The sequence below is a fragment of the Chelon labrosus genome (genome assembly GCF_963514085.1).
Source record: "Chelon labrosus genome assembly, chromosome: 3".
Classification (NCBI taxonomy): domain Eukaryota; kingdom Metazoa; phylum Chordata; class Actinopteri; order Mugiliformes; family Mugilidae; genus Chelon; species Chelon labrosus.
In genome coordinates, this window is record NC_140339.1 from 12,932,593 (window position 1) to 12,953,252 (window position 20,660).

At 40.9% G+C, this 20,660-nt stretch overlaps 1 protein-coding gene across 1 annotated transcript; it reads right to left on the reverse strand.

Moving 5' to 3' along the window:
* Positions 1-299: 299 nt before the first annotated feature.
* slc6a5 (solute carrier family 6 member 5) lies at positions 300-18,965 on the reverse strand (the record flags this gene model as incomplete). Its single annotated transcript, XM_084574641.1, has 15 exons — positions 300-455; positions 1,538-1,705; positions 3,406-3,506; positions 6,515-6,614; positions 6,996-7,127; positions 11,387-11,499; positions 11,594-11,718; positions 12,373-12,476; positions 12,570-12,704; positions 13,728-13,860; positions 14,418-14,568; positions 15,871-16,044; positions 16,192-16,323; positions 16,853-17,009; positions 18,480-18,965. The coding sequence occupies 15 exons, from the start codon at positions 18,963-18,965 to the stop codon at positions 300-302; spliced, it is 2,367 nt and encodes a 788-aa protein (XP_084430767.1).
* Positions 18,966-20,660: the final 1,695 nt, after the last annotated feature.

Here is a 20,660-nt window from a genome sequence, read left to right on the forward strand (position 1 = left end):
AGCCCATTAGTACGAGTACGAAGCAGCAGCGGAAGAGTAGACTCCACTTAGGCGGCCACTCCTCCCCGAGAGAAGAGAGGAAATGGTGAAGAATAAAGGAAGGGGAAAGGGAGGCTTTTTTTTCCACATCCATGCTAAAGGGAGAAGGACAGGAAGCAGGGAAGATGAAAAAGGGAGCAGGAGAAAGAGAAGGAGGAGGAGGAGGAGGAGGAAGGAGGAGTTGGCCTGGAAGCTAAACCCCACCCCCCCACTTCCAGTGCTTCCTGCAGAGGTTGGAAGTGGTGATGCCAGGGCGGCTGCTACTGGTAGGAACCAAGCTGGAAGTCCTTGGGGGGCAGTTTGAGGCCCAAAGAGTTGGTTCCCAGTGGGTCGATCATGTTCTTGTAGCGTTCTCCACGGTGCTTCATCAGGAAAGGTCCCCAGTCGGGCTGAGGGGAGCAGACCAACTTCAGACGCTGCAGGAAAAGAAGAAAGAGTAGCAGGTTTTTACAGGTGGAGCAGGGTTGAAGCAATGAAGTTACCGTAAACGATAGCTAGCCATGCTGTCGTGTCTGTAGTAAAATGAAACAGTTGGAAAGACGAAAACCAAAAAAAAACTACACTGGAATTGCTAAAAGGAAAAATAAAAGAACGAGAAGAAGTTACAAAACATCACAGAAGAAACTACTGAATTCACTTACTGTAATGAATCCATGGATGGTAACAACTCATTTTTGTGTATGCGTGTGCAAAATCCTGTAAACTTTAGTCTAGAAAGGATGAAGGCTCTTTAAATATACATACCCTTCTTCAAATTTTTGCATTTGCAAGATTAATAAAATATCAATGGATGGATCGATAGATTGATAGAAGTGCTCCTCCCTAAGCTCCTTGTGTATCTTTACAGGAGGCTTGACCTCAAATTTCAAATATGCTCATAAGTGTAGCAAGGCTAGTGAGGCGTCCATTATTTGTGGCCCAGAGCACAGGTTCTCTTGCCTTCTGTCCTTACATTAGCAAATTGTAATTTCTTATTAGGTAATGTCTACTCTTATGAACCTGTAAATTCTGATATACTATAAAAACCTCACATTTAAATAAAGTTGTTCGTCTATCCCTTTTGCTTGTTAAACATCATCAAAACATGTCTGGTGTTTGAAGTTGTTTTGCAGCAGTACCGCAGAATATTGCCCTGACGTGTGAGTAAAAGCTCTGATGATTACACATTAATTACAGTCAAGGAAAGCGGAGAAATTTAAATCTTGGTTGACTGGGGCTGCTGTCAGAGATGCCGCGGAAACAAAGATGTCGGGACAGAAAGCCGCGATCATCATCACCCATTAATCAAAGCATTAAAAAGGGACCCGCCAGACTCCCGGAAAAAATGCTCCAATTGATACCCAGCCCACAGCTTGCGCTCTCCCTGCTAATGAGCAAGGGACGGGGCTATTGATTTCTCAGACGGTGCATGTGCGCGTGTGAGGATGTGGGACAGCATGTGAGGCAAAAACAAAATATACGTGACGACGTCTCGGCACGGCCTCATCTCAATTATTACCTCCATTAAGGTGCCGGGGGCCAGGTACATCTTAATGAAGAACATGATGGGAATCCAGATTACAGAGCAGGTGACCATGAGCCAGCCCATAACCATGGACCAGGTGGGGTAGGTGTAGTCCTCATATGTCATCACTTTCCACTGGTACAGACTCAGTCCGAGGATGCCCTGCACACAACACAGAATCCGGGAAATGGAAATTAAATGTGACTTGTCAAAGAACTTCAGCTTCTGCTTTAATAGACTGGTCGGCTCCACGAGTATCAACACTGATCACACGTTGTTGCAGAGAAATATACCAAAGCTAATCTTTTGCAATTTTAGCTGCAGGTAATTCGACACGTAAATAGAATATTTTTAATTAAAAAAACACTGTTTTCCATTGGAGAACCTCTGAAAACGTTCACATCCTTTATGGTCGTTTCTTCCCACAGAAACATTTTATTTAGCAGGAGGTCAAAAAACAAGATGGCCTCCACCTGCGGAATCCAACTTTGATATTTCACTTTTGAAATACGCATGCTGGCTTTCCCAGTCGATGTAAGAGTCTGCAAGTTGTATTGCAACTCCACGCATCTCATACATATATTTACATACATGGAGATTTGATACATAAAAATGCGTGATAGAGGTATCAACAGTTGGTGTTTCCAGATGCCCTACATTTCTCTCTCTTTATTCTGTTTTTAATAACAAGTGAGTTTTCATATTTTTCTTTTATGAAGCTGCGTAATACTAACTGATCATATAAAAAAAGCTGCAATCCTTCAAGCAAACAAATCCCTCTAAAAATTTATCTGGATCTATTGTGATGTAGAAATATAAAAGCAGAGTGATTACTTCAGAAGTGATGTATTACTTAATGGCTTTCCTGTTCTGCAGAATAAAAAACAATGAATAAGACCAAGTGCAAATCATAAAATATCATATCCATCATGTGTCCTTTTTAGACAGCTGTTGCTGATGTTCATAATGATTTCCGGCACTAGCGAGGACTGGACAGTCTTTCTAATTAACTGCACTGAACTCGGGACACAGCGCTAAAGCCGTGTTTACTGTTGCACATAATAAACAGGATGGATGACAGTGAAAACGAGACGTTCTGTTTTATGTATGTGCAGCGATTACAAAAAAAAGGTGCAGATTAGAAACAAATCTATAAAGCAAATTTAGCTGAAGGGGATTAGAATAAGGGGACACACAAAGGAACACAAACAGAGGAAGAAAGAAAAAAAAGGAAGGCAGACAGAAATGGATTTGCTAGGGGTTGTGCATCAATGAACTCCCCGAGGAAATCTGATCTCCCTTGAGAGCAGCGGGATGACCAGCCGGCCTGACTGCTGCTCCATTTGTCATCGTCGCCTCTGCTTTAGAGGTACAGTGGTTCCATTACAATCACTAACATTAATGCTGGCCAGTGTCCAGCTCTGACCTGCTGCTTAACCCGGCGCACTGGAATTTTTAACATCTCCGACACAGAAAGTGACACATGAATAACCACTTTACAGAAAATGTGTTCTCTGGAAACATATGTATGTACATATACATATATATATATATATATATATATATATATATACATATACATGTGTTTGAGGCAGATGAGCTGATGTAGCACACAGAATTTACCAGTTACTTTCTAAAAAAAACGCAAACAACTTGAGAACTGGTGACATGACAGGAATAGGAGAGAAGAAATCATTTTCGATTCTGGCGTAACAGGAGCAATTTCTCCTCCGTTCCTTTCCAATTGCAAATCAATGAACATGGAAGGAAGCAGCGGAAATGGAAACATTTTAAGCTGCACACGTGTCCGTGCACGTCCGCGCACGGGAAAAGAGAATTAGACGAGCAAAAAACAAACATACCGTCAGAATGGTCGGAGTCACAAAGGCCCAGCACACCCTCCAGAATCGGTTTGGCTGGAAACCAATCATCATTTCAATGTCCTCGCAAAACCTCTGCAGACCTGCAAAGGAAGAAAAGAAAAAGGAGAAATAAAATAAAATAAGAGAAATGGGAGAAAGTCAGAAAGAGGAGACAGAGAGTGACCCGGGTTTAATAAGGTCCTTTATAAAAGGGATCAGCAAATTCAATCCATCCTTATGAGTATGTGAGAGTGTGTGTGTATGAGAGGGAGGGAGTATCAGTTTCTGTCGTCCCTGGGAAAAAGTGAGGGAGCAGATGGCCTCATCCGTCTGCCTTTATTGATGGATAACAGTGAGTGGCATGAAGAGGCCAGAGTTACACAATCATTTCAATATGTCACCTGCACTGATGCCCCGACAAACTGGAGGAGAGCCGTTTGCTTTGCTTCTTGCTAACAGCCTCCCGACACACACCTGAGCTCACAGCCTGCATGTGCGACTTACACATTACAACAGAGACCCCTGGTGGCCAAAGCTGGAACAACAAGTGAGAATTACTGTCCAGAATAATCGAATCCACTTTATGCACAAAGCAAAGTTAAAATATCCGAACCGCTTTTGTTTCAGTGTCAATAATACTGCACCATTAATGCGATTTTACCTTAATTACACCTCAGCCCTGCCTGTGAAAGCGGTTCTGTAATGTCTCCTGTGAGAGCTTTGTGAAGTCAGAGAAATTACACAAGTTATTTATCATGCAAAGGAGTGGTGTCTGTTTAAAGGTTTCCAGTAGTTTTTTTTGCCACATTCCTTGAAATTAGTTGACTGATACCCAGAAAATCATTCCGGAAAAGGTAGTCATGATGATACCTCCAGTGCCACCATCAGGCCAAAAATTGCACTTGCACATAGGAAACCAATGGAAAGATGAATTACAGTTTTTCTCAATTGCTAAAACACAATTTCTGAAACCTTGCTCCATTTTCTCAAAACCTTAAACACAAAACCTCAGCTTCAAGCACGATTTACAAAACCTCTGACTCCTCTTGCAAAATCAAACTTTCCCCTCAAAACAGTTTTACCTGTGCCCAAAATGAAACTTTGGCCTCAAAACAGTTTTACCTGTGCTCAAAATCAAACACTGCTCTCAAATAATAAACAAATTGCTCAAAATTACATACACTATCAAGCAGTCAGTAAACAATACACCAAAAAATAGAAAACACATTGTTCAAAACATATAGTTCTCAGGGAGAAGTACATTTTTAATCTCAAAACAAATTTCATATGTTTCTGTCATTATACAAAAAGCTCAAAATTGATCAGAAATTACTGTGTTTTGCTCTTTGTATTTATTTTTTTTTTGTTCTTCTTCCTTCTTGTACCCTTATTTTTACAGTGCTGCACCCTGCATCTCAAAAACTTTCTCTCTGTGATACTGTAATTCTTGTTCTTTGATGATATGAACCTGTAACCAGTCGAAATCTATTGAGCAGTCAGTACTGAAAACAAATGGAAAGCACAATGTTCAGGGCCATACAATTTGTTTATTGTACCATATACAGCCTACAATGCACTGTGCTACAGTATATGAAAGTGACAAAAATCAAAGGACTAAACATGTGATCAATAGGCTTCTTCTTGTCTTTGGGCTGGGTCAGGCCAGAGCACTTCATCGACATCACATGCAATATTTTCCCACCTTCAACAACCTGTTTGCTCTCTGAACTGGCTTATATTGGTTGTCACATCATTTGAAACAAGTGAAATCAGTTTTGACTGACTGTGTTCAATCAATGACATTTCTGCTCTCTTTATATGTAATTGTTGCCACTTGTGTTTACCAGTATGGATGACATGTGTATTAGAGTGCAGAATGTGTTTTAAGAATGAGAATGTGTTTAGAGTTTTGCTAAACCATGTGAAATGGTTTAAGGTATTGACAACAGACTGAACAGTTAGCTTAATGAGTTCAAGCAACTGAGAATGTTCTTCAGCCAATGGATTTTAGTGTTTTAGCAACTGAGAAAAACTGTAAAAGCTTGTGTATATAATCATGGTATGATTTTGTTTCTGTGCAATCACTGCATTTCTCTCATTACCCGTCTTAATTAACTCATTTAATTTAAATTAACTCACTGAATCAAATCAAATGCTTAAATATTGTATTTGCCAGTTCATTAGGTACACCAGAGAAAATGAATGCATTCTAATACAACAGTCCTGCACTAAATCTTAGCTTCATGGAGGTTATGGTATTCAGCATTTGTCTAAAGTAACTGAGAGCTGATGTGCATTCGATTGTGTTTTCTTTTCGGAGGACGTGGTTTGCAGTACCATTGAATTGTATGTGGTTGTGCGGACAGCATTTTAGTCAGTGGGGCTAAGTTAGGCTAAATACCTGAAATCTTATGTGTTTAATTCAGTCCAGTTTAAAAACACCACAAACTACATCCTCCAAAATCGATCATACAGTTGAATTACCACCGCATTTCTTACCCGGCTTCAACATAAACCAAAATTTATAACAGCCTTGCATCCCATCCCAGAATGCATCCCTTTTCGTAAATGAAATGGCAAGTGAATGTATGTCACCAGTGTTTTTCATAACATTTCTTTTCTTTTTTTTTGATTTAAAAATGTCGATGACTCATCCTGCACTAAGGGGCATATGCTAATTTGGCATACAATTAAACACTTTCTCTCTCTCCAAGCATATTTCCTTGCTCAGACCATCTGATCTGACCAATCAGAGACGGGACTATTCGTGACAGGGCGACCTCCCAAGCTCTGTTTTTACAGGAACCTGATTAATATGCAGAAACAAACAACCCTCGACTGGTAACTTCACGGGGCCTTTAAGTTGAACTGCAAATCCTGTTTCTTTCCAGCTAATGATGAAGTTGATCTCTCCTGTAGCTTGAGCACAATACAAAAAAGTACATTCGTACTCTCCAGAGAAATAAAGAAATAACTTAAAACCCCCGGACAATCTTGTCTTCGCTTATTCCCTTACTGTGGGACGTATCTCACATTGCAGCCTCTCATGGCCACTACCAGCTCTCTGTCTTGTTCGGTCAAAGCTCAAGAGACACATCTGTTTACTCACCGTAGAGGTAGGAAATTCCCACCAACTCAAAGATTGCGATGATGACCAAAGAATAGGAGGCTGCGAACGTGTCCACCAACTGCAGCATGTACATCCCACTCTGTGACAAACACACACACAAAGAAAAATATTACAAATTGAACTCAGGCTCATCTCATCCCTCACCTTATTTCACCTGTGATTACCCACCGTCGTGTTGTTCTCACCAACGTGTACCGAATCATAAGAAATGAGAAGTATGAATCCGACTTTAGGCTTTTGCCCTGTGAAGCTGTCGGAGGGGATTTTAATAAGACTCAGCCTATTGTTCCAATCACTGAGCCAGTCCTCCGAAGACCATGACTTTGCTTTACATGCAGGAAAAAAAAAAAACTGTCAGCTTATTCTCAAAGTGTCGCGGGGTGGGAGGAGAATTCCCCGCTGTCTTTGTGTTGTGGTATCAGTCGTGAACGCTGTGCCTTTTTTGGTGTTTTTGTCATACCTCCGTGATCATGGGAAATCCCAGGATGAAGAAGGCCATGCAGCAGACCAGGGTGAAGAGCGGCTTGTGTTTCCTCAAGTATTTGGGGAACTCGTCTGACACGGAGGTTACGATGGTCTCAATGGTGGCGAACTGGGATAGAAATGAGTGGGAGAACAAAGGGGGAAATGTGAAAGTATAGCAGAGAAGAAGGGGTGAAGAGGAGAAGTCAGTGTTGTCCTGTTTAATCAGATCTGAGATTAAAATAATCCTGTTCCTCAAATAGATAAAGGCAGCTTCAGGCTAATTCTTGAAAACAGTTGAGTTACTAAAAACCCCCTCCGCTCGTGCCAGATTGAAGAAACATTTCAAACGAAAGCCTGCAGTCAGCAAATTCTCCTCATTTGAATCGGAGCAGCTGCTGCTGTCAAAACCTCAGCATTCAGCATTTGTCTTCAGTTCATCCAATAAACACATTTTACCATAATTTCATTTACTCTCAAAACAAATAAGGAACATTGTTCCAACTGCGAGCAGGAGATTTGAAAACAAATAAGTATGAGGAATGTAGTTTACAATGGAGCGACCTGACAGGTGGAGTCTGTCTGTCTGGAGAACAGCAAATGTAACATGATGGTAAAAGGAGTTCAGAACCCAGAGGAGAGCAGGGGATGAATATGTAAACGGGCAAACTGAGAGAGGGCCGTTTAGCGTATGCACGAGAATACCGAAGGAACGCTCTGGTACTGAGCTATCTGCCACGTCTCCGCTCCTCTCCTTCCTCCTGAGCTCCCAGAACTAATTTCCCGTCAACATCCCAAGCCTATTACCGCCGACCTGCTTTCTACAACAAAGCCACCAACCCTCTCTTCTGAGCTGCTGCTGCCAAGCCAAAGTAACATCATCATTTGCCGGTGGTGTTGACTCGTGTCTTAACGCGCCGCTGTGCCCTCTGCTCCTCTGCTCGGCCCAGGAGCGTCACGACGCACTTGAAGGAGCCGGTGTATTTTGCCTGGAATTGTTTGCTCAGGATCTCACCTGGACTTCATGAAACGTCCTTGTTTGCTCTCTGTTGTTTGTTACAACAGAAAGAATCAGTGCTGTAACTGATACAATTATTTTTGTAGGCTAGAAGTGTAGTGGTGATCAGAATATAAGAATATAAGAATATAATTGCATGCAAGCCTCTCAATCAGAACAGACTGCCCTGAGCAGAAGGAATTTCCAATCGAACTGAGAGGAGTGCATACCTTTGATTATCCGATAGATAGGACAATATTAGCTCCTAATGACCACGTAAACACTTGATCTGATCCATTCTTTCTGAGCATGTTTGCCCCAAGTGGGGTAAAAATCAGGTGATATGCCAAGTTACCAGGAGGGACAGAAGTGTGGAGCTAGCAAAACAACCAGTTTTTGGAAAGATGAATGAAGCTGGAATGTATGTGGGTTGCGACGCTGAACACGTGGCTCCATCTTGATCATCTTCTTCTACTGAATTTAAAGGGGACCTGGACCTTATTTCTGGCATAAAATCCGATCGTTTACTCACCCATATAACTTTGGTGTCATTTGGAATCGTTCGGACGATATTTAAATCTGCGTATATCCATATAGTGGGATTGACTGGGGCATCGAAACGCAGCCTCTAAATAACGCATTATCTGCTACGAAACTCGTTCATTTCACCAATATTTTGTTATGATATGCTAGTGCTATTCCCCTTTCCACTGACATAATATATGGAAAATGAATCAGCAAAAAAAAAAATCCAGCTCAACCTCAGTCAGGTTTATGGGACTTCAATGCATCTCAGTCCAACAGTTATTTTTTACTCCAGTTTGGTCTCCGCCCTCTCCTGAACCCTCTCGTTTGTTTGTTTTTGACAATAAAAGTCTCTTCCTCCAAATAACCATTTATACTACACATTATTATAAGTGCATCGTTATTTCAATTTAAATCCAATATATTTTTCTTCATACGTTTGTTTTTTCTTTTACGATTCTTGTCTTGCATTTGGATCTTGACAGAAATATTTACTGCTTCTGTATATTTTTTGCATTTCAGGGTATTTTAGTTTCAATTTAAAATATTTCAAAAGATAAATGACAAATGTTAAAGCAGATAAATTAACTGTGAGGTGGGTAAAGACAAGTAACTAAAGCAAAAGATAAATCAAATTTTAAATGTTTTTCTTATTGTAAATTCCTTTTAAAATGCAGTAATTCATCAATAATTTAAGAAAAGAATAAAGACATAGAACCATTAATTAGTAAATGGAATGGGTTCATTTAAAAACATGACTTTTAAGTGCATTATTTAAATGCAAATACTATCTATTAATTTATAATAACTTATCAAGATAAATATATTAATGATGGCACATTCAGGACTCTATATATGCAAATTGTGGCTGTTCACTAATGATTCATCTCTGCGTTACATCTGTGATTGCTGAGTCTATAAAATGTCAAAAAAAAAAAAATAGTCCAAAACGATCATCCATGGACTAACATGATGTCTTTGAATATCAAACATAATGGACTTTCATTATTAGATTTACTTTAGTGTTGTTGTTCCGAAACTTTAGTTTCAATCACTCTAATCAGACGGGCCCCCCTCTGCTCAAGTACCTGGAGAGCTGCAGCACTTCAGCAGAAATCAGTCCCAGCAGGTGGCATGCATAGCAATTATGTTAATTGGGTCAATGTGCAGTGTTTATACATTGCTTGATGGCGCTACTAAAGTTGAGTGTTTACCTCAGAGAAAACAAAAGTCTGTGATGAGACGGTGATGCTGCTGGAAACTAAGAGATCTTCGCCAACAAAAACACAGACGCTGTCGCAGCCACAACAGAACAGAAAATTAACTAAATAACCGAATTTCTGTTATTTTAGAAATACAAACCGTATGAATTCACTGTCTATGCTCATTCTGTTACGCTTGGTGTATCTAAGGCTAGTCTTAGTCCTTAAACAAAACGCGCTATCCTTGGAGCATTACTTATATAAGCCTAATGTAAAAGGTGTTTGCTGAGACAAACGTACAGGTCCTGTTCAGGGCTGGTACACCTTGCTCAGCTGACATCTTCTTGCATAAGAGATTTTGCATCTTACTAAACCTACTAATGTACACCGATTAGGCATAACTTTATGACCACCTTCCTAATATTGTGTAGGTCTCCCTTGTTCCTCCGAAACTCATGTTGTGACTCATCAGAGAATGGACATGGGCCTTCTGAGGGTGTCCTGTGGTGTCTGGTAACACAGTGTTGTTAGTGGGGGACTTTGGGTCCTATGGGTTGAAGGGAGGGGCCTCTGTGGATCATCCCACAGATACTTGATCAGTTCGGGATCTAGTGAATTTGGAGGCCAGGTGTTGTGTGTGTGTGCCTGTGTCAGGCCGCATCCTGCTGGGGATGGCTGCTGCCATCAAGGAGTGTCATTGCTATGGGGTGGGAGTGCCTGGTCTGGTCTAGGTGGGTGGTACATGTCTAAGTAACATCCACATGAATGCCAGGTCCAACAGTTTCCCAGCAGAACATTGTATTGTCACAAGATGGTCAATGTTATTTACTTCTCCTGTCAGTGATCATAATGTTATGTCTGATCAGTGTATTTATTAGTAAGGAATCTTTTTAAAATATCTTCACCTTGTAGCTGTTAACTCAGGTAGCGACCCACTGGAGACAGCAGCTGTACAATATTCTCCCCTAATGATGTGTAGGTTGATTTACATAAAGAGCAGTGGTTCAAGATGCATGTGAACACACGTACTTAAAGCTGGCCGGTTGCGACTGGGTGACTCAGGATACATGTTGGCACCTGGTCTGAACAGGGCCAGATTATCAACAAACACGGTAGTTTAGTAGAGTCCTCTGTTAGTTTACTTTTTTGTTATCATGACCCTTTCATCATCCTCACTTTCCACAGGACCAGGCAGATGTTTTCGCAAAACTTGTAACAGCAAGAGTCTGAGTCTAGGAGCTAAAAGGTGAGTGAAAGCTAAACTGAAATGTGATTTTAATAAGAGGGTAATGGTCCTCTGCTTGATGAGTGAATGTGGATTTAGGTTAATAAAGGTTTAAGGGTTTATTCTGCCCCCTAGTGGCCAAAAAGTAAATATTTTAGGAAAGCGGGTGGGTTTTCTCGTCTTGTCAATATGCAGGAGAAGATTGAAATCACTTTTATGTCTGTGTGTGCACTGCAGATGCAGATCCTGTAGTTCAGCCTAGCATAGACGAAAGTCTGGAAGCAGCTCCATAAAAAAATAAAATAAAAAAAACATAATCCATAAAAACACCTTCTAACAACTTCCACCCTGTTCTGTTTGTTGTTTCCTTAGGGGAATCACAGTAATTCCATTTGATTAAATGTGTATTTTATTAGTATTTACAAAGGAGCAGTGGTTACCATGGTATCCAGGCCAAGAGTCAGGAGCATAAGGAAGAAGATGATTGCCCAGAAAGGAGACAGGGGAAGTCTGGTTAGAGCCTCTGGATACACCACAAACGCTATGCCTGGGCCTGAGACACACAAACACATACATAGAAAAAGTAAAGAGAGGCACACACATCGTCTCCACAGCAGTTGTTCTTGTGTGTTTCAGTGACCTCCTACCTTCGTCCGCCACCTTTTCTATCGGCACCTTCAGCTCATGTGCCATGAAACCAATGACCGAGAAGATGACAAACCCAGCAAATATACTGGTGGCACTGTTTGTACAAGTCACTATAATAGTGTCCCTGCAAGGAAGAAGAAGGAAAGAAGAAAGACAGTGGCTAAATGTTAGGGTTTTTTATGATGACATTAGAAGAGTATTGCAGTATTTAAAACATCTAATGCTAGAATGTGAGTCTTGCATACACACAGATTAGAGATCCAACAGTGCCCTCTGGTGGCAGGATTAAACATGTCTGTAAATAGGCTCTGGAAGGTGTTAGGCTTTTAGAGATGATCAGTTATGTTGCAAAATGTTTCTCATATTAATGTACATATTGTAGTGCAAAGTATTTTAACAAAACTACAAAAGGCTGGAGTTCAATCAACACATCTCCGACACAGAGGACAAAATCAAGATCAAGCTTTTATATACGCTAAGAAGAAAGCAAAGTGAGTCAAGTGTGTGACAAATTGTATTTTCATTTAATGTCTGCTTTTCTGAGGGTATTTGTTCAGGCAAACATTCAAATACTGTTTGCATGAAATAAAAATATCTGAATGTCTGTGATTTAAAACGTTTGCGAGGAAAGAAAATGAAAGAAACACTGAACAGCTGGCTGCGAAGAGTGACATTTATTATTGACATTTCTATCAGACATACAGACACAGAGTCATGCATCTGTGGTGACAGTTTGAATTTGTCTGCCAGAAGCATAGTTTACCTTTTGAGTGTTTACCTGTAGCAATTATTGTGGAACTTATTGTAAGAGGACAGAGTGATGAGGCCTCCCCAAGCAGCCGACAGAGAGAAGAAGATCTGAGTGGCTGCGTCTTTCCACACCTGAGGAACGGAAGAGGAGCTGCAGGTTAAGGAGGAAGGACAACTGGAAAGCTTTCTGCTGTTTGCATATTACTTTTGACGGAAGTGATGTACCTTTGCATCATTAAGCTTCTCCCATTTTGGCGTGATAAAGTAAAGGATGCCGTCTCCGGCACCGGGGAGGGTCACTCCTCTGATCAGAAGGATGACCAGCACCACGTAGGGGAACGTGGCTGTGAAATAAACCACCTGGCCAGACAGGTGAGGAGATAAGGCAGAATGAGACAGGGCAACACAAAAACGATCACAATAAGGTTTTTAACATTTATGGTATGTTTACTTTTTATATTGCTCCCTTTTTATGTGAACCATGTGAACATTTGGTGTTATAGTCTTTTTAAGACACAATCTTTATATTGGGAAAACGTTACTCAGTTTTAATGAGACCGAGGACGCGACAGCGCTTGGTGCGTTGCATGTCATCGTTACCTCCACTAGAGGGCAGCACAATACAAGAATTCTGTCTCTGTTGGCTCAATACTGGTTGCCTTTGATTATAATTTCTGCACATTATCTTTACAGGAATGAAGAGAAAACTATCCAATTAATCCGATGAAAAATAACTGCTATATTTAAAAGATAATATAATATAAGGTAAGATTTTATCTTTTTGGGCTCAGTACATCTTATCTTATCTTATCTTATATCAAGAAAATATAAAATGTATGTGTGTTCCTGGCAGCACGTACTGAATGTCTAGTAGCAAACCCCACAATCTACCCCAAGAAGGTGTTGCACTATTCAGACACAGTGAAATCTTCTCCAGTGCTTTTTTAAAGCACCCTAAAAAGTAAAGTCATTTAATTGCTTAATTTTGCATTTTAGCAGTATCAGTAGAGCTCAGCCTTCTTTTCAATGAAGATTCAAAATAGATTTTTAAGTACACAAACCTACAAATAACTTTATATGGAAAGGCAAAAACTCAAAAACTTCGTTTTTGTTTTTTGTTTTTTGACTTTTAGTTTGCGTTTCACTAGACTTTGAGAATGTGAAAATGTGCATTTTCCATTGAGATGCATGCGAGGTAGGCCCAACTATCAGAACGTGAGGATTTCCCTGCAGAGGAGGACAGGTCTCAGTTCTTGTATGTCACACATTTCATCACTAGGTGGCGCCTTTTCTCTCTCTTAAGCTTAATGTACTGATAGAAAATTGCACCACTTCCAACATCCCTTCAAAGAGATAAGAAGAGTAGTCGTTGTGTTCTTTTACCTTCCCTGATGACTTGATTCCTTTGGCTAAAGAGGCGTAGACGATGATCCAGGCCAGGAAGAGACAGCCTGCCAGAGGCCAGCGGATGTCTCCAGGATATTCAATCCCTTTAGAAATGTGCAACACATTGTACCTGCGGGTGTATGAGCAGATTTCAGCCTGGATACAAACTTAAAAAAAAAACTCAAACAGAATTCAATGCAGAAAAATATTATATGTGTGCACTGTCAATTTAGAAATTTAAGTCATTTAATCATCAAGTCTTCCGAGTCTTCTGTGGTAGTAAGATTATTTCAACCTGTTTCCAATATAAATAAATGGAATACAAACATTAAGAGGATTGAGTCTCATTCTTTTGGATTAAGTTGAGTTATTGTGGCTCTTAACTTTAAAAAAAGCTTAAGAAGCTTAAGACAACTGGTTTTGTGTTTCTCCGCCAAAAGCAACCAGGCAAATTTAAAAGAAAAACAAAAACAAAACTTGTTACTTCAAAATGTCACTGTTTTAAGGGCCCTGGAAGGCAAAAAAAAAAATAAAAAGCAGGGGAAGAGGAGAAATATCAGATTTTATCTCTAATCTTAATAAATCTGTTCTATTTGGACCTGTGAACTAAACTGTTGGTCTAGTTTTGGTTTCCATGAGATTTAAATTCTACTTTAGTGCCCCTCATCAGCCAGGAGATTCACTCACTTGAAGTATTCCTCACTGGGGCTCACGTAGGTCTTGTTGCTGTCCACAGTCATGTTTAGCAGCTTGGTCAGGTTTCCAACAGTGTTTGCCGACAGACAGAAAGAGGAGTTCTTGATGGAGGTGATGTTTCTGTCCCGCAGGATGCACGTGTCTGTTCCAATCAGAAAACCAACACATGTCAGAGCTGGTGCGGGACTCAGCTTACCGTCTGCTTGGGTTTGCACACCGAGAGCAAAGTGGGAGCGAACAGATGGATCTAATTTACAGAAAAGAGGCCTGACAGGAGGAACAGACCTGGAAGCTGCAGCGTGGAACACCAGTTGTATTAGAATTAGATTTCCATTGTTTTACACATACAGCTGGATATTAATAACAAACTGTAAAGATAAGAAAGCTCTTTTTTGCTTTTGCCAACATGAGCACTATATGATGAACATTTTTTTAAATGTGCTTTGGATAAATGTAATATAATATAATGTTGTTTTTTTTAAATGATTTAAAAAACATTCAGAGAAAGACAGATTTTATCTGTCACTAAATGGGGTGAACAAATCCTACTTAAAATTAACTTAAAAAACATGGCCTTAATTATTAAAGCACCATTATTAATGTGATTTTCTTACACAGCATTGCAGCATTATAGAGGATGCACTTTATATCATTTTATTCATTTTTTTAGGGCGCGTGCTCTCCATTTAAAAACTGATTCAATCTTTGGATGAAAAGCGCATACAGAAAATGTAAACGCACGAATTTAATCGATTACACGATTAATCTAAGTATTTTACTGAAATTGTAATGACAAGGTTTTATGAAAGAGAGGGAGATGGAGAGACGCGAGTGTGGAGCGGGCCTGTGGTTCGTGCAGCAGCCTGCAGGGGTCAGTCTCGGGCCCACTGCAGCACTGCAGCAGCTCGGTCTGTACAGTAAATTTGTCAAGCAAGCAGTTTTTGTGCTGATTTCACACAATGGCTAAAAGCGTATATTTCCCTAAATGAGGCCAATTTTTTGCTTTTATTCGACGCAGATCGACGCCGTGCCACTGCCTGCACATTTTTTCACTGCCAAAACGCGATTTTATCTAAAGTTTCGTTAACAAATCTGACTACTCCAGCTTTACACGATGATATACTGCTGTAAAATGGCAGTGATATACCATAAAGAAGAGACTAAAACACAGTTTTTTGTAAGAGTATCCTGTCCCACTGAGGCCTCCTTTCCATGTCTTTGGCCTGTCTCACTGGAAATGGATCAAACTGATAAATGAGCTGCTCTTCATTTTAAGTGTTTTTTTGGGGTGGGTGAAAACACCGCAGAGATCACAGGTCAGGATTCATTATACTGCAGGACACCTCAGCTGAGGGAGTCATGACGCATTGCGCATTGTGGAGAGAGGTGCTTGTAGTGTACGTGTGCGTGCCAGTGTGTCTGTGTGAAGGTGTGCGCGTCTTACCTAACAGCAGCATGTCTTTGTCCTTACATTCCACCGTGTTCCACTCATTCCTACAGTTAGCCCATGGCAGTGAGCCCTTCAACGAAGCGAACAGGTAGTACAGTGTCCAGCACATTATAATATTATAGTATATGGCTATCAAGACAGATATTATCAACATGGCAATCCCGCAACCTAAAATAAATAAATGAGATATGAGAAATATATAAATTACTCTTAAGGGAAGTGGAGAACTCGTGTTGATAAGAAATGACCTTTATTTTTGAATTTTCTTGCAGTGTTTTTTTTTTTCTTTTTCTTTTTTATCGTGCTTCAGTTTACCTTGCAGAGCTGGGATGCATTTCCAAACTGACACGGGGCCCTGGCTGGCAAACTGGCCCAGGGAAACCTCCAGCAAAAAGATTGGGATTCCGGCGATGCCCAACATGGTCAGGTAGGGGATTAAAAAAGCGCCTGCAAGGGAAATAAACAGGAGGCTACAGAGAACAGTTCAAGAGCTGGAAACCTAAATTTCAACTAAAAAAGAAAATATAATAATAATAAATAAGCATAAAAAATAAGAAAAAAAAGACGCACGTATCTTATTATTAATAATTATTAATGAGAATAACGTGTTATATTTAAACGACTCATAAATATCTTATTTTTTTGGTATTATTATTAGTAGTAGTATTTTTACTTTTATCATTTTATTTTATAGAAGCCATTTATTATGTTTTTAATAATAATAATAATAATAATAATATTTTTTTTTCTTTTATTTCTTAAATATTTCTTTTTTCTTTCTTTCTTTTTCTTTCTTTTTTTTTTTCAGTTTTCATTACAGAAAATACTGAACCATATCCATGATTTGTGACAGCGTCCCTCGCCTGACTACAGGCCTAATAGGACATAAATCAAAGCGTGACTTAAATTCAATTTACTGAAACTGATCTTTTTCGTTTGTGTCGGCAAATAAAAACCATTGACCCAGGACTCTTACCTCCACCATTTTGGAAGGCAAGATAAGGAAACCTCCACACGTTTCCCAGCCCCACCGCATAGCCAACCATGGACAGAATAAAATCCAGTTTATTGGACCAGTTTCCCCTGGCCTTATTCTCATCTCCCCCCTCGTCGTCGTCATCATCATCAACAGCCTAAGAGGTGGAAAAAAAAAAATGACACATTCACTGATTCTCCAAAGTAGAAAACCCCTCCAGTGCCAAGTGAAACTCAAAATTTAACATTTAGCAGAGCAGTCACTCAGCCTGGTCTTTTTTAGGAAATGCACTTCGATCTGTCTTTTCTTTCTTTTTTTTGCGAGGTTTATCACAACAAAACTTTAGTCTTTTGGATGCAATATACGAAAAGTATTTTATTTTATTTCTGTTATTACAGATGCGTTTGACATCCATCTGTCCATTGACAAACTTGCATTTAAAACTCAACCTCAGCTCCTCTTAGAGCCCCATTATTGGCAACAACCATCGATTGAAATCAGCCAAGACATTTCAAACGATTAAAATAGGAATGAAAGCTAAAGGCCCACTAGTAGCAGCAGAACAAAAACGCGTAATTACAGCGGCACAGCAGGATCTCACTGAGTGGATTCATAAAAACAGACTGCAGATTCATAAACAACACAATGCATGGGAATGTGTGTGGGTGGTGTGGTGTGGGGGGGTGCCCTCGCAGGGATTGGAAACAATCCGCAGTCTCATGTAATACAGAGCGGTCTATCAGATAACACCTGGGCATCTGGGCCATACCAAGTGCGTCTGCCGGGAGCAGGGAACACCAAAAAAGAAAAATACCGCGAGAGTTTGATTCAATTACCTTTGTCGGTAACCTCGTTCCCGTTTTTAACTGTGAGCAAAAATCAAACAAAGCAAATCACACGAAATAGGTTTCAGTCTTAAAAAAAATAAAATAATCACACACGGTTCACGGCTGATGCTGCTCTATTAATTAATCCCACCGATTATGCAACAATATATCCGCTTTGTTTCTCTGATATTTAGCTGACATAAGCGGTTTTGAAAGTTTCGATTGTACACCATGTTGGTGCAGAGAGAGAGACAGAAAAGGGAGGCAGAGATCGGGGCTGCTGTACAGGCTAGATTCAGACTGAGGTTTGGATATCAGATTATATCCACGTGGCTTTAATGCACAATTTATAGTCACGTTAATCTGGAATAAAAGGATAAAGCCCCAGTCAATACAGGGAAGAAAATAATTGGCCTGTTTCACCTAAGATAATACATTTTCGTAAATCATTTATTTTTATTTTTTTATAAATATCCCCTTACTGAACCATGGGTCTGGCTTCTTTCAAGATATAACCACTGTTTCGAGCTACAAATGCACTCCTTAACGCAACCATAAACCACTGACTGGAAACGTATTCTAAACAGAACAGGTTCTCCATATCACACACTCTCAGTCAACTGCACTGATCTCCTAAAGGTATACATGACGCTCCCAGGGGTTTTGCACCTTCCCTGGTCGGAGGCAGCGGGGTTAATCCAGTCAGCCTTCTTATCAGCGACTCACGGAAACACCCACACCGCACCTGCATCCAGCCGCTCCGCTCTCCGTTAAGGAAACGGTTCATTTAACTGACTTACCCCCGCCAGGGTCCCAGGCTGAACAGACGTGTTCCCATCTGTTCCCAGTATGATGGTGGTCTGGCTCATAGTCGTCCAGTTGCCCGTGGCGTTGTTCTGCTCTGTGGTGGCCCGGAGCGGGTCGCCGTACTGGGCGGACCCCCCGCGGGCTGAACCGACGGAATCCTTCCTGAAGGCCGAGTTGACGGCCACTGATCCGGGGACCGCCGGCGGAGTGCTTTTAAACGTCCCATACGCTTTATTGCTGTCCTGTTCTCCCGGTTTATTTTCCGTGGGACAAAAAGTTTTGCTCTCGTTGCAAGGGGGTGGCGGCTGAGGCGCCGGGTGATGGTGAGGGGCGGGCGTCGGGCACGCCGCAGCAGTGTTGTCCGGTTTGTTTGCTGTAAGTCCCGCAGCTCCGTCGGGCTGCTGCGCCGGGATGTAGCCGGTGGGAGCGCTGGCCGGTTGTTTGGCCATGTCTCTCTGGTCAGAGAAATCCTGGAACATGGGAGTGACAGAATGGCGAGACAAAAATCAGCAGAACGGTAAAGACCGTGAAGCTGTGCGGCTGCTGCAGCTCATCCCTGCTCTAGGACTAAAAAAGGGGTCCAATTGTCTTTCTGCCACGTTTTTCTGCAGTATTTCCTGGCTCTGGCTGCTCTATAGTTCACTACAATGTCTACCGGTGTGTTGGTGGGTGTATGTGTGTGTGTGTGTGTGTGTGTGTTGGAGGGAGGGGGTTGCTTTGCTTCTCCAGTTCTCGCTTTCTGCAAGATTCTTTAATTTTACGCCCCATTTCCCCCTCGTGTCATTCAGCCACACACATCCACTGATTTTTATGGGCAATAGACAAGCTGCTGCGGGTCTCTCGGTGGCTCGGCTCTCCCCGCAGGCATGCAAGATCACCGGCATTACAGCAGCGAGCGGACCCGGGGCGGTGGAATTACAAATGACTCCCTAAAATTTAACTTTAAGGGGAGGGGATGGCAAAGCAACCGAAAAGCCTCCAGATTCTTAAAAAACAAACTTTAAAAAAAAAAAAAAAAAAAAAAAAAAAAATTAATGTCTAGTTGCGTTCTTAATTAGTGGAGGAAAGAACCACGAGGATTCGTTTTGAAAAATTTTGAAATTAAGAAGATGGATTCAAATTAAACCTCCTCCCCGTTTAAACTTTTAAACTACTCAGAATAGGTGTATTTATGAGGGGGAAAAAAAACAGGATGACTGGTGCCAATGTGTGTAAATAGTGGAGAAAGTTTTTTTGTTTTTTTAATGAGAAGCCATCGCTGCATTTCAGTACCACGGACAGCGAAAGTAAATCAACGTGCCAACGTGCTTTTCAAAAAAGTGTCAAATTAATATGAGAACAAAAGATAAGACACAAAAGACAGAAGAAACTGCAGGTGAAATGGTAAAAATGTGTTTTAGGGTACTTACCATTTTTTTGCAGAGCTCTGTTGGTAGGCTGGAAACAGCTGTAAAGGCGAAGAGACGACTGACTGGAAGCGGAGTGGTCGTGGCCGCGCAAAAGCAGCAAGTGCAAAGCTTTTCTATAGCTCCGTGGGAAAGACCGGAGTTTGCGTCAGTGCAGAGCAAGGTGCCCTTCGCGTGACATTTTCTTGATAATAGGAGTTTGATAAATCATTGGCCTTGGATTCGGATTTTTAAAGGGACATCCGGAGCCAAGACGAAGGGGGCGCGTGTGTGCGCGCGTGAATCGTGTGTTCTGGTTACGCACGTTGCATGCGTGAGCGCTGGACGTACCCTTCCAAAGCTGATTAATACACTTGTCTCTAGGGATGTGTAGGATGCTTACACACACTAACACACACGCAGCTGGTTTGGGATAAAGATTTCCAGGTTTAGGTTACTATTGGAGAGGATCTAAAGCATCAGAGTGAACATGAGTCTAAACAAGATTTGCACTCTGCTGAGTTGGGGAATCTGGTACAGATACAACTGCAGTCGCAATACAAAGGTCTTATTTTTATATAGAAACTTTCTTATTTTCCTTTTATGAGATGTAGGCGTCTACAATACTGAAACTAGACGCTGTGCATTAGTTTTAGAACTGTTTATTTAGGGTTTTAACTTTGCATCAAATGTGGGGTTGTGAATTAGTATTAGCTACACTCAATTACACACACAGCATTTTAATTTTGTTAAGTTCTGAAAGTTTAAAAAAAAAAAAAAAAAAAAAAA